At 54.4% G+C, this 14249-nt stretch overlaps 1 protein-coding gene across 1 annotated transcript; it reads right to left on the bottom strand.

The window, feature by feature from the left end:
• Positions 1-222: 222 nt before the first annotated feature.
• Positions 223-13003, bottom strand: OPRD1 (opioid receptor delta 1). Its single transcript, XM_042015808.1, has 3 exons — positions 12299-13003; positions 5063-5412; positions 223-4343 (listed from the first exon to the last, which is right to left on the bottom strand). The coding sequence occupies exons 1-3, from the start codon at positions 12550-12552 to the stop codon at positions 3811-3813; spliced, it is 1137 nt and encodes a 378-aa protein (XP_041871742.1). The 5' UTR covers positions 12553-13003; the 3' UTR covers positions 223-3810.
• Positions 13004-14249: the final 1246 nt, after the last annotated feature.

Raw genomic sequence — 14249 nt, 5'->3', positions numbered from 1 at the left:
CCAGGTTGCTCCAATCCCTGTCCAACCTGGCCTTGGACACTTGCAGGGACGGGGCAGCCACAGCTTCTCTGGGCACCCTGTGCCAGGGCCTCCCCCCCCTCACAGGGAAGAGTGAAGAGTAAATTTAGAGGTAGCTCCATCAGTCCTCAGACCACCCTGAGCCAGACCCTGCCCATTTTTAATGCCTGGGAATCACAAGACAGCTGGAAACTGCTTCCTAACTCCGATTTTATTTTACTTTATTATTTTAAGTTTTAGAAAGCAGGGTTCCTGTACAGAAATGCCATTCTAAGGCCAAAATCCCGAGGGCTGGAGCTGGAAATAGTGGCTGAAGTACTTTGTGAGGTGCTGTGGATCCGGCATATTCAGCTCCATCACGCATGGAGCAGCTGCTATAGTGGGAGGCATGATGGGAGGCCTTGGGGTCACCTTAATTTCATACAGCTATAGACAGACATACATATATATTTATAAAAGTACACAGAGAGTTCCCTCTGAGCATCCTGCCTACAGCATGGCTCAGTCTGGGCAGGCAGCATCTCCCAGTGCTGTTTCCCTGGACTAGGATTTGTCCCCAGTTTCCCAGCCCAGATGAGGGGCTGGAGGAGCTGGTTTTTAGGTGGAAAGAAGCTGGATCATCCCCCAGATCCCTGCTGGGATGCTGTTGGAGTGGGATGATCAAGGTCCATGTCACCCCATATGCTCTGGCATGCTGCTTGCCACCTATTTTTCCCAGCAATATTCTATCTTTCTTTAAGTCAGCAAGCCTGAAGCTCAGGAAAGCTACACTCTTTGCTGTGCCCTGGGCTCCAAGCTCTGCCCAAGCATGGTGGCATTTTAAAAACTAATGACTTGAAGCCTTCTAACCCACTTTAAGGCCATGGCAGTCACGCTTTCCAGCAGGCTGGGAATTCAGCAGATGAAAACAAAGGCCCTGTGGAGATGGGAAAAGCAGGGGCTGAGCTTTGTGGGGTGGCCAAGTTGCTCATGAAGCCCCAAGTCAACCTGCAGCTCCCAGCACTCATGGTGGGGGGGGATTCTTGCCCCCCCAATGTCACGTCCTCGATGGGACTCTGCCAGGGCAAGGATGCTCCATCCCTGATGCTGGGGTTCACTTCGCCTGTGTCCCCCATTCCTCCCTGTGCTGCTGTGGGAAACACTGCTCTCCGTTGTTCCATTCCCAGCCTTGAACATGGGGTTGGTTTTTACGGGACACTGAGGCACTGGCTAAGACAGCTTGAAGACATCACTGGTATGGGGTCATCACATGTTTTAGGGGTACTCCACAGCTTGAGACATCAAGCTGGAATTCAGCTTCATGCTGGAGCTTGGAGTGAACTCCAAAAGGTCCTGCTTTACAGCATGGGACATCCCACCCCTGGAGGAGCACCCAGCCTGCTGGGACACCCTGAAATGTGTGACTATGGCCAGGTCTCTGTCATCAACCAGCTCCAAACCCACCACATGCTGCTGAGGGTTCTGCCCCAGGGTGGGTAGAAGTGGAGAGCTGAAGGATGGTCTCCAACTCCTTCTGGATACCTTAGTCCCTCTTCTCACAGAGCTGAAGCTCAGCTTTATGTAACCCTAGGGATTTCCCCCAGTTCCTGCCCTGGAACTGATCGTGCTTTCCCTTATCTGATGCTCCATGGGCAGCTGGGCTTGTGGTAGCAGGGGGTGAGGAGCCCAAGCACGGCCATGCCAGTAGTCCAGGAATCCATTCATGCCTACAAAGGGATTCTGAAGAGCCCCGGTCATGAGCTGGAGATGTCCAGGGGGATGCAGCACTGAGCAAGAGGCTTTTGCTTGTGGCACATTGACACGGTGCAGGCAGATGGGGAGGATCATTCACGTGCATCGGCGCAATTGATTTGAGACCCTAATGGGCAATTTCGCCCTATTTGATTCCTTTGAAAGAGAAATTGGTTTTGACTGCCTTGCAGGCTCTGTCTTTCTAACGAGGAGGGCTGCAATTTCCACAGTTCTGGAGAAAGGTGGGGCTGGTGAGGAGAGGTAATGGCTTTTATTAGCTTAAATTGATACAACTGGAGAAACCAGACACAAGCCAAGCTCTGCATCCAGCCCGTTAGCCCCAGGTGCATCTGGGTACTTGCCTGCTTCCTCCAGCTGTATCAATTTGTTCTCTCAATGCTATTACTGCTTCCTCCAAGCATGCTTCTCCTTGGGCTGTCTGAGTGCCTGGGAATGACAGCGGGAAGATGAGGGAAAGGAAAAGTGGTGGCTCATTAATGTGGTGCAGGGCTGGAGGGGAGATTCAGGGAGTGGGAGAACCCCCCAGTCATTGTTCAGCTGCAGATAATGTGGTCAAGAGGTCCCTGGACAGTGATTCTTGCAGGATGCATTGGGAGTTGGAGTTCAGCCATCCCTTTGGAGGGACGCTGTTCCATCCAGATGAGAGTTGAAATACCCAAATCTCTGCCTCTTGTGGGTGCTTTCTTGGTGCCTGCACAACCTCTGTCTCTGCTTGGGGAATTGTGAAAGGGAGGTGAAATCTTTGTCATCTTCTAAAAAAACCCCGCAACCCCATCCTATCCTTTTTGTCTCTGCTATGGAAAGCTGGGCAGTGCTGTCCTTCATCCTTCCCCTGGTGGGCAGGGGAGGGAAAGTCCTTGGTGCAGCCTGTTATTCCATTCTAATTACTTTAGCACTGCAAGAAACAACTCCAGTTCCTACAAATTACTCCCTTAATGAGGTTCTTCTTGGGCTTAATGACTTCATCAGTTCCCTGTCACCCTGATGGATGCTGGGCGTAGGGAATTTGGTATTGGCACACGGATATGGGGTCAGCTTCAGATGTGGCCTGCTCCATACCCTGCCCATATCCATATTCATCACATCCATGTCCAGGGCAGCCTTAGCTGCACTCAGAGGTCTCTAAATAACACAGTAATGACATTAACAGTAGACAGTTTTCTCCAGGAGCAGTCCCAGTTTGAAGGACTCCGGGAGAATTTTTACAATGGATCTGGAGCTTTTTGAAAACAGTATCTCTGAAGTGGCATAAGTTTCTCTTCCCATCTCTGGTCGTCTTTTGGACACAGCTCAGAGTGGGATGGAATAAGGTCCCATGATGCGGTAGAGGAAATGGCCTCAAGTCATTCCAGGGGAGGATTAGGTTGGATATTAGGGAACATTTCTTCACTGAAAGGGCTGTCCAGCCCTGGCACAGCTGTCCAGGGCAGTGGTGGAGTAACCATCACTGGAGGGATTTAACCATCACTGTGTGCATGTGGCACTCGGGGACGTGGGCTAGTGGTGGCCTTGGTAGTTGTGGGAGAGCGGTTGAACTTGATGATCTATCTCGAAGGGCTTTTCCAACCTGAATGATTCTGTGATCCAGTGATCACTTCCTGGCACAGTTCCCTTCTGCCATGGGAGTGTTTCCACTCTCGCCATGGGCTGTGGTGTCATCCTGGCCCATTCAGGAGGAGAAGCATGTGGACATTGCAGTCCTGGTGCCCTGGGCTCTGCCAAGAGCCACGTGTCGGAGGGTGACAGCCCTTGCTGGGTTTTGTTGGTTGAGGTGGTAGCAGCAGTGGAGCATCTTTGCCCAAGTTGCCTCTTTTTCTGGTCCTCTCCCTGCATCATTCGGTGAGTCCCAATTCTCCCACTCTCCTTTCCCAGGACGAAAAAGTTTTTGCAGTCAGTCTGTATGCAAACCCAGCAGTGTTACCGAGCAGCGGCCAGGCCACCATTCTGCTAGAACTCTGTGGTGGTGACCTGGGTGACTTCTGAGCGCAGCTCGTCTCCTCCGTGTCCCCGGCAGCCCCGCTGGGGGCTGCCCACTTCTAGTCATGCTGGCTTGTTGCGGGCTTCAGAAGGGGTGCAGGTGGAGACATGCTCCCGCGTGGTGTTCCTGGCACGGGAGAAGCTGTTCTGGTCCACACGGGCTCGGAAAGGCAGGCAGAACTCTCGGAAGCACCTCTTGAAGTTTTCATCCAGGAAAGCATAGAGGACAGGGTTGAGGCTGCTGTTGGTGTAGCCCAGGGCAATGCAGAAGTGCAGGCTGGCCACCACGTAGGGGTTCTTCTTGTCTATGTCCACCAGCGTCCAGATGATGACAAAGATGTGGATGGGTGTCCAGCAGATGATGAAGGCTGCCACCACCACCAGCACCATGCGCGTGATGCGCCGTAGGTTGCGGTCCTTCTCCTTAGAGCCTGAGAGGAGCCGGACGCTCTTCAGGCGAAGAATCATCAGCCCGTAGCAGATGGTGATGACCAAAATGGGGACCAGGAAGGCAAAGATGAAGACACAGATCTTGGTCACGGTGTCCCAGTATATGGGAGGATCAGGAAACTGGAGAGTACACAGGACCATCCCATCTGTAGGAGAGAGGAGGGTCAAAGAGGGAGCTGGTGGAGTGTCTGCTGAGAATATTCTGCCTTCTGCTCAGTCATGACTTGTTAAAGCCCCAGGGAGATGCATTCTTACCTGCCTGCTCTTGGCAGAGGTTCCCCAGGAGCTCTGTGCCATCAGACCCCTGCCCACAAGACGCTGAGGGGATGCAGTGGATGCAGTGACCCTGGAACCTTTTCCCTGCAGAGCCTCCTGGGCCATTCAAGGCCAATCCTGCCTTCTCTCAGCCCCCATGGTGGACACATCCCCATGTCACCCTCCACTGAAATCTGTCTGCTTCCTCAAGATGCCCAGAGCTTTCCCTAGCAGCCAAGGGCCAGCATCCCCACACAGGAGCTGCAGATCTTAGTGTGGGCCACTTGGAAACTTTGCAGCATCCCTGGGGGTGTTTATAGGCAGATGATTTGCACTCCAGGAGCTGGGGAGAGGCACTGGTTGGACTGGAGATGGGGAAAGTTTTGGCATCCCTGCCCTTAAGGGGAGGGGAGGACAATTTCTGGGACAGTTTCCAAGACAGGAAACAGCACCACAATGCTTTTTCCAAGACAGGGAACATTTATGGTGTCATGGAGAGGTGCCCACCACTGACCACAAATCTGCTACAGGACCAGAGGTCAAGTTTGCCAGGTCACCCCTGGGATGGACCAATGGGAGAGGAGGGGAATGTGTCCCCAGAGCCACTTGCCTTTTGACTTGGTGACTGCCATGACCATGATGGGCACCCCAATGAGGGAGGAAAGCACCCAGATGCAGACATTGATGATCTTGGCTTTGGCTGGCGTGCGGAAGTCCAGGGCCTTGACTGGGTGGCACACAGCGATGTAGCGGTCCACGCTCATCATGGTGAGGGTGAAGATGCTGGTGAACATGTTGTAGTAGTCAATGGAGAGCACAACCTTGCAGAGCAGCTCCCCAAAGGGCCAGGTCTCCATGAGGTACTTGGCGCTCTGGAAGGGCAGTGTGCTGGTGGCCAGTGCATCGGCCAGCGCCAGGTTGAAGATGTAGATGTTGGTGGCTGTCTTCATCTTGGTGTACCTGGGGGTGGCCGAGAAGGGAGATGTTACAGGTGGTCAGGACACTTGACGTGATGAGGAGGGGGCACAGCCTGGCTGCTCACAAAGTGACACCAGCCTTGGTAGGCAAAAGTACGTGTTGTGACACGCCTTTCTGCAGCACCAACGTGCTCAGCAACTTTCCAGGTGCACCAGGGAGCACATTGAGGAAGGACATGGAGCTGTTGGAGCAAGTCCAGGGGAGGCCACCAAGATGGCTAGAGGGATGAAACACCTCTGCTACGAGGAAAGGCTGAGAGAATTGGGATTGTTCAGCCTGGGGAAGAGAAGCTTCGAGGTGGCCCAATTGTGGCCTTCCAGTCCCTGAAGGACCTCACAAGAAACATGGGGAGAGACTCTTTACAAGAGCCTGGAGTGACAGGATATTAGATGGGATATTGGGAAGAAATCCTTCCCTGTGAGGGTGGTGAGGCCCTGGCACAGGGTGCCCAGAGAAGCTGTGGCTGCCCCATCCGTGCAAGTGTCCAAGGCCAGGTTGGATGGGGCTTGGAGCAACCCGGTCTAGTGGAAGGTGTCCCTGCCCATGGCAGGGGGTGGAATGAGATGAGCTTTAAGGTCCCTTTTAACCCAAGCCATTCTATGATTCTATACTTGTGTTCTTGTGTGTTGAATTCATAAAATCACAGAATCCCAAAGTGATTTGGGTTGGGAGGGACCTTAAAGCTCATCTCATTCCACTTGCCAGCCATGGGCAGGGAGCCACACACCACATCCTGGTATCTGAGCAGGGGATGACGTTCGTATGTGCTGTGCTGGGACCTGCAGAGCATGGCTTGCCCCCTGCCACAGTGGTTTTCCTTCGCCTGACCAGGGAGGTGACACTCATTCCACACCTGCTTTTGTTCAAAGGAATAAAGAACTTTCCAGAGGAGTCAATTCTCCAATGAGTTTGATTTGCTCCATTTCTCTGAACCAGTTGCAAAATGTCCTTTATCCCCTCAACCCTCCTTCATCTGATTTTCTGCCCAGTAAATTGTGATTATCCAGCCTGCTTCCCTGTCAAGTTTGCTTGCAGAAATTGGATCGATTATCCCCGGAAACAGGCCATCTGGAAGCAGCCCAATTAGCCAGCCTGGAGCTCCAGAGCCTTTGGGGAAGCCTGGCTGTGTCCCCCAGGGCATTTGGGAAGGGCTGGCTCTGCTTCTGGTTCTTGTCACACCATGGCAAGAGAAACTCCTGGTCCCTCATGTCCAAACCTTTCCTGAAGGGATGAGGCAAAGTTACGGCGGATGCCAGAGCAGCAGGGATGTGTGTGGGTGTGGGTGTGGGTGTGTGTCCGTCCCAGGAGCATCCAGTCCTGCAAGTGTTGGTCAAAGGGATGCTTTGAATGGCGTGGTGGCTTTGAAATAGATACTGAGGGATCTGCTGGGCACCCCCAAAGGGCAACACGTGTGGGGTGGGAGCAGCTCTGTGGAAGACCCTGCTCTTTGCAGGGCTACACTATCAGCTCCAACTCTTCCTGGGCTCCCTTCCAGCGAATCTCCATTGCTCAGAGCATCCTCCCCAGCCCCAAGTTTCTTTAGATGCACCCTAATTAATTAATAACAGGGTCAGTTTGCACAGAACCATCTCTGTGCATGGCTAACCTGCCTGTAGCAGCACTGGGGTAGGGCACGGAGAAGGGAGATGACCCCTTTGTTGCTGGGATGAAAAGATTGTTTTCCTTGGAGTACTTATGAAATAGATAGAAAGTGACTTCTAATGTGTGTGATAGAGGTGAGACAGTTTTAAACTAACAGAGGGCAGGTTTAGATCAGATATGAGGGTGGTGAGGCCTTGGCACAGGCTGCCCAGAGAGGCTGTGGCTGCCCCATCCCTGCAAGTGTCCGAGGCGAGATGGGGCTTGGAGCAAGCTGGTCTAGTGGAAGGTGTCCCTGCCCATGGCAGGGGGTGGAATTAGACGGGCTTTAAGGTCCCTTCCAATCTAAACCATTCCAGGATTCTGTGATAATTGGCACAGCTCATCACATGTCAGGGTTACATGGAGCAAATTGAAGTGGGGGGATTGAGTAGCTCCCATCTCAGGTGGGCCTGCCCTGGCTGGAGTCCAGGAATGCAGGCTGGTGTGGGAAAGAGGCTCCTGGGATTGCTGGTGGTACCCAATCTCTTCCCTTTATTCTTTCTCCATCTCAGCAGGGTCAGTAGAGTGTATTGGTGGGGACAGAGACCCACCAGATACCACTGTTGATAGAACTGGGAACTGGAGCTGAAAAACTAATTTTTCTCTGGGAGAAAATAGAAAATAGCAGTTTAACCCAGCTCCCAGCTCCAAGAGCATTCCCGTCTCCTTCACCATGGCTGCAAATGGCAGCCCGTTGCCCAAGGGCGGAAATATTCGAGCTGAGCTTTTTTTTTTTTTAAATTTAAATATGGCATTAGAAATGTCTTGTCCTTGAAAAGTCCTTTTCAGTTCTCTTTAGTGTTATTTTCCAAGCGCTTTTGCAGAAAAGTTTCCTTCCAGGTTAAACAAAAAGCTGAGAATTTGTGGTATTGTCAGGTTTTGCCTCTCCTATGTGAACAAACAGTCAGTTCAGGTAGATTCACATGTCTTTTGAGTAAAAAACCAGTTATTCCTTCCACAGTCTGCCAGATGTGCTTGACTGTGCTGGGTAAGCACTTCCCAACCCCCTGTGAGGGGTGGGGGACTGGAGGGCTGGAGCTGTCACCCATCCCCAGGCAGGATGGGGCTGGTGAGGGCAAAGCAGTGACTGGGATAAAGGAGATGATTGGGATGATGATGGAAATGGCTGGGATGTTGGGTGGATGTCTGGGATGATGGGTTGACTCTGATGATGCATTTGACTGCAATGATGGGGATAACTGGGATGAAGATGGGGATAACTTGGATGATGAAGAACATAACTGGGATGATGGAGTTGACTGGGATAATGGGGATGACTTGGGATGGTGGTGGGGATGACTGGGATAATAAGGATGGCAATTCAGCCTCCAGCACTGGGGTTTTGGGCAAGATGCATCCCCCTCCAGGCTTGTTCTGAGGTTTCAACCCCCTGCACAGGGTGGGGCGTCCATCCTGATGACCCTCCTGAGCTGCAAATGAAGCTGCTGCTCCAGGAAAGAGGTTTATTGCCCACATTAGAGCAAACCATCCACTGCTGCTGATGGAGCTCCCCAGGCTGCCAAACCCATTGCAATTAAGTGAGTGCCTTGATTGGGAAGTTATGCACTTGAACGGAACAATGTGGGAGGTGTTGATGGAGAGAAGAGATGGGAGGAGATGGGGCAAGCACAGGGCAGCTCCGCATTCCAGTCTCGACTCCCAGGTAGGGACCCCCTCTCCAAACCTCTTGGAAAATAAATAAGTGAAAGAAAAGTGAATAATAAGTGAAAGAAAAACTCCCGGAGCTGCTAAAAGCTGCTGCCTGAAAGAGCCTGGCTTGACAAAGCCTGCGCCCAGGTGTCCTTGCAGCCTGTGCGGGAGCTGGTGGGGGGCTGATGGGCTTGGTGGGCATGAGGGCACTTGCAGCCCCGAGCTCAAAGCTGCAAATTGCTTCCATGGGTATTTTTAAAAGCATCTGAGAATGCAGTGGCAATGGCAGTGCTGGTCAGAGCTGAGGTGGGGTGGGTGCTGGATGTGCTGTGCGGGTGGGTTTGGCTCCTCTGGAGAGGGATTTATTTGCGGTTTGGCTGTGCTCGGCTCGCGGTGTGCCCATTCACAGAGCTACGCACCAGGGTCCTGTGTCTGCATTTGCCAGCTCCTGGCACTCATGGACTTCGTGGCAAACTCAGTGTAGTCCCTGAGGTCCCTGACCCCTAGGATGTGCTCCAGCTGTTCTTGCAGACTGCCTGGATCCCAAGGGCACTGGGAGGTGGCTCTGGGAGAAGACCACAAGGCAAACACCCAGAATCTCCCTGGCAGTGATGTCCAAATCCGAGCCAATCCCATCTCACAGTCCTTTCTTGCATGGACACAGGTCTCCCCTAGTCCTGGCCTAAACCCTGACGACATGGAGGAACTCTGACAAGGACCCCTGGGAAACTCCATGTGGCTCTGGCCATGGAAGGGGCGAAGGCACATGTCTCCGCAGCCCCTCCTGTTCCAGGAGCTTGGAGGAGGATATTTGCTCATTTCATGGGAGATATTGCCCATCCCTGGAAGTGTTCAAGGCCAGCTTGGATAGGGCTTGGAGCCACCTGGTCTAGTGGAAAGCACCCCTGCCTATGGCAGGATAGTGGAACAAGATGGTCTATAAGGTCACTTCCAACCCAAATCACTCTGTGATTCTGTGCTTAATTCCATCATCAGCTGGAAAATGGGGGCCAGAAGCTGTGGTGATGGGATCTGTGGATCTGTCAGGCTTGCTAAAGCCTGGCTAATGTGTGGTTATGCAGGGAGTATAATAGGGAGGATGTTGTTTGCACATGAAATCACTCTCTTTAAAATGCCTTCCCCCTCCTCTCTGAGCAGAACCACCTGGAGGGGGTCTAAGAACACTCATCCCTCACCCTGACATCACTCATGGCATCTGTCTCTGCTGCAATTACCTCCATTTGCTTTTTCAGACCAGGGCTCATTTTTAATGCCACTTTGAGTGGATGAAAAATCCCATTAGGGGTCAGGTCGGGTCCGTGAGTGACTCCCCCATCCCCTTCCCCATTGCCCACCCTCTTGGATGGTTAAAAACACACAGCAGAGCCCTGCAGAGAATGGGGAGCAGGGACAGCAGAGCCTGATACCAGGGTGATGAGCACTCCGGGGTGGCTCATGGACACGTTTCAGGATGGTTTCCTTCCCTCCGGTGAGTCACCATAATTATTTGTGCACAGACAGTGCCGGGCTGTGCTGACCTCCTGTAACAATAGCTATGGACTGAAAGGCATGGGGAAAGGAGGGTGGAAATGGTTAAAAAAATGTGAATTCTGGGGGGTTTGTTTAAATCCAGCCACCAGCTCTGGTTTGGTTCCAGGGTTTTGGCCAAGCTGGGGTTACAGCACCACCTGAGGCAATGGGAATTGGGATTAGCAATGGGAATTGGGATTACCCCACAAGTTCTGGGCCACCAGGATCAAGCCCCCTCCAGTGCAGAGGGGGTGGCTGCGAAGCCCAGGCACGCAGTGAGACCCTTCTGCTCCCTCTTGCCAGGCGGGAGGTGTAGGGGTCTGTGCCCTCACAGAGTGTGACTGCGAGTACAGCTCCATCCTTTGCTGCTGGCAGGGCTGTGGAGGGGCTCTGTCAGCCCTCACTGCTGGCACTGCTCCTGTGCTCTGCAAGATTTGACTTCATGGCCCTGATGCCATGAAGATTTTTTTGCCTTTTCTTGTATACCCCTGTTATATCTTTTTTACAACTTCTGTATTCTTAGTGCTTTTTGCCTCCATTCTTGGACTTGTTTGTCAAGCTGAGAGACTAAACATTTTAGAAGCTTTGTAGCTGGGGATCAGTGTGCCCCAGAGCCCAAGGTCCTCTCCAGAACACATTCTGTAAACCAAGATAGAACCATCCAGGGGAAGGCTCCTTGGGGAGGGGGGCTCACTCGAGCCTCTCATTAGGGAATTTCTGATAGATATGCTAATTAGTAAAATCTATGTTATACCAGATCTTTTAGGGGTGCATTTTGCAGTGTGCATTTTGGTGCATTTGACCCGGACGTGTGCACCTGAGGATCCTTAAAATAAATACCAAGGTAAAATCCCTTTTCCCTTCTAACCGTGTATGACTCTTGATTTTAAGACCAGGAAAAGGCATCAGTCCCATTTTTCATGTCAACCCATCTTATCCAGGCAGGACCAACCAGTGTCTCACACAAAGGGACTGATGAGATTTTGTACCTTAGCACAAGTGCCAGGCTGGATACAGCAGCATCTTGCCATGCCCCATCTTTAAAATGGGGGATATTTGGGTCACATTGCTTGTCTTGGGGTGCAGAGATCCCGCAGACCCCCTCTCTGCCCAGGGAAAGCCTCACCACAGGTGCCAAGGTCTTGGATGGAGCCCAAGTGGGTCTCTCCCACATTAAGGGGACCAGAGGACAGCTCAGCTGTTGTGGGAGATGGGGCTGGGCCATGCAGTTTCTGCTCTTTGCTAGAGAAAAACAGACGTCAGGCAGCTGCAGGAGGTGCCGGCACAAGGAGGAACTGGGAATGGGCTGGGTGGGTAATTCCCACTGATGGAGTGGGGTGGCAGCAGTGGGAACCCACCAGCCCCTGGCTGAGGCGGGGGTCTGGACCCACCCTGCAAACAGGGCAGCTCCCAGCCCGCAGCGTGACCAGCCCTGCGGCTTCTCTTCCTCACAAAAGACAAGGGGCACCCGCTTGTGTCTGTCCGTGCCCCCCAAACACAGCTCCCTTGCACCACCCGAGCTGCTCCAAGCACACATGGCCTCTGCTCTCACCCCTCGCCCAGCACCTGCGGCCCCTCCCTGCCCTCCCTCACTTGCACAGCTTGCACACGCACTGCTCCACACACATCACGCCCGGCTCGATGCTGCCTGGGCACAAGCAGCCGATGCATACCCAACCCTGCTCCTGCTGCCGGCTCACTCTCGGAGCACACTCACACCTGGGGCAAACTCACACCCAGTGCAGACTCTTACCTGGTGCACACTTACTTCTGCTGGTTGGCACACGGCACACACTCACTCCTGGGCACACTTTCTCTTAGTGCAAACTCCCTCCTGGTGCACAGACGATCCTGGTGCACACCCACTCCTGGTGCACACTCACTCAGTGCTACATCCCACACCTTCCATGTGCTGCACGCTCACCCCTGGCACACCTTGGCTCCATCGGTGCTCTCGCACTTGGGTGCCCACTCACCCCAAGTGCCCCCTCGCTCCCTGCACACACCCCACCCCTCGTGGGCAGCGGCCGGGGTGCCCAGCTCTCACCTGACGATGCCGTACATGACCAGGACGTTGCCCAGCAGCCCCACCACGCACACCACGGAGTAGAGCGCAGTGATGACGATGGCGATGAGGATGGATGTAGCGTTCTTGGCCCGCTGCGGGCCCGTGTCGTTGACCCCGTGTTCGGGCAGGGGGACCCAGGCGGTGCCGTTGCCCCAGGGGGTGGCAGCGGCCGTGGGCAGCACGGATGGCAGTTCCGCGGGCACATCCATGGTCACATCCGTAGGCAGCTCCATGGCCCGCGGGCGGCCGTGGCCCCGCTGGAACCGCCGGGCGCATCCGAGCGCTGCGGGTTCGAGCCCCGCTCCCGGCCGGTGACGCCGCCGCCTCCCGCACCCGCGCGGGCCGGGAACGCTTTATAAACCCGCGTGTCCCCCACGCCACGTGGGGCTGGGGGCGGCCCTGCTCGCCCGCCCGCCCCCAGCCCCCCCCCCGCCTGCACCCCTCCCTCTCCCTGCCTGCTCCCCAGATCCCTGCCTGCTATTCTCCCCCTTGCTCCCTACCTGTCCCCCCCGTCCCCGCCTTCCTCCACCTCGAACCCTGCCTGCCTTTCCACACTTGGCAGGTCCTTGTCTTCCCTCCAGGGTCCCTTTTTCCCCCCATCCCTGCCTGCCTCGTCCCATGCTTCCATTCCTCCCGTCCTCCCCCACAGATCCCTCCTTGCGCCCCCCCCTCCCCTGCCCTCCCCTCCCCTCCCCCAAGCCTGTCGCTCTCTCTCCCCATCCCTGCCAGCCTTCCTTCCCGGTTCTTGTCTTCTCAGCCCCTGCCTGACCCGCGCTCTCCCCAGTCGCTGCCTCCTTTCCTAGCACCCAGTTCCTTACCTGCACCCCCTCTCCCCCATGCCTGCCTCTACCTCCCCTCCCTGCTTGTCTTACCAACCCCCAATCCCTGTCTCTCCCCCCAGCTCCTCCCGGTTCCTGCCTCCCCCCCGTCCCTGCCTGTCGCCCATCCCCGGAGCCGGCAAAGGCTTCGGGGGCGGCCCCGAGCATTTGGGGGTTCCCGAACTGGAGGGGAAGTGCGATCGATCCCGGCGCTACGACTGTTTTGGGTTTTCTTTGTCTGTAAGAAAGCAGGGGGACAAACAGCCCCCTTGTCCACAAAGCAAAGCCGGGGTGTCTCCAGTTCCCCCTTGCCCTCTGCTTTTTCTTCCTCTCCTTCACTCTCCCCACCATGTGTTGTCGGGTTAGAGGGTGCTGGATGGGTTTGGGGGTGCTGAGAATGTCTTGGGAGGACGTTGCAGGGCAATTCAAGAGGGATATTGTGGGATGAGGGAAGGAATTGACAGGGTGCTGGGGGGAGAAAGATGCGGGAATGCTGAGGAGGGATTTGGGGAGCAATGTTGGGGGGATTTAGGAGGAATTCTTGGGAGGGAATAAGTAGGGATGCTGGGGGTGGTGCTGAAGAGGATTCCGGGGGGGCTTAAGAGAAATGCTGCTGCAGGCTAAGGGATTTAGGGAGATGCTGCAGAGTGAAGATGCAAACACAGACCCAGCAGCAGCACCTGCTTAGCAGAGCTGGGCTTTGTGGGATGTTGAGGGTCACCCTCCCCTTTCCAAGGATCCTTGCCAGCCATGGGGCAGGACCACCTTCCTCTGGCAAGGCTCCCCCTTTTCAGGGTCTGCAAAGCTGAGAGGCAGGAGCCTTATTTTTCCTGGAGCCCCACTGGATGTGGAGGCTGTGGGTACCCACATTTGGGGTGTCCCCAGCTCCTATTTGCTTTGGGAATGGATTAATTCATTGTCCTGTGCCCTGGGACAGAAGTGGCTCAGAGAGAGAGGATGATTTGCTACAATTTTGGGTACATTTGGCTCCAGAGGGACTGAGCAGGGGACACAGGACATGGCGGAGAGGCCAGCAGCTTGTTCAATCCTGGAGATGGGGTATTCAGTCTGCGCAGAGCTCTGCCAGCATCAAACTCCTGCAGTGCTGAAGC

Source organism: Corvus kubaryi, unplaced genomic scaffold (genome assembly GCF_017639235.1).
Source record: "Corvus kubaryi isolate FWS band 111438036 unplaced genomic scaffold, C.kubaryi_AGA036_p1.0 split3-37304, whole genome shotgun sequence".
Classification (NCBI taxonomy): Eukaryota; Metazoa; Chordata; class Aves; order Passeriformes; family Corvidae; genus Corvus; species Corvus kubaryi.
The sequence above is the reverse complement of the archived record's forward strand: the minus strand, read 5'-3'. Positions and strand labels throughout refer to the sequence as shown.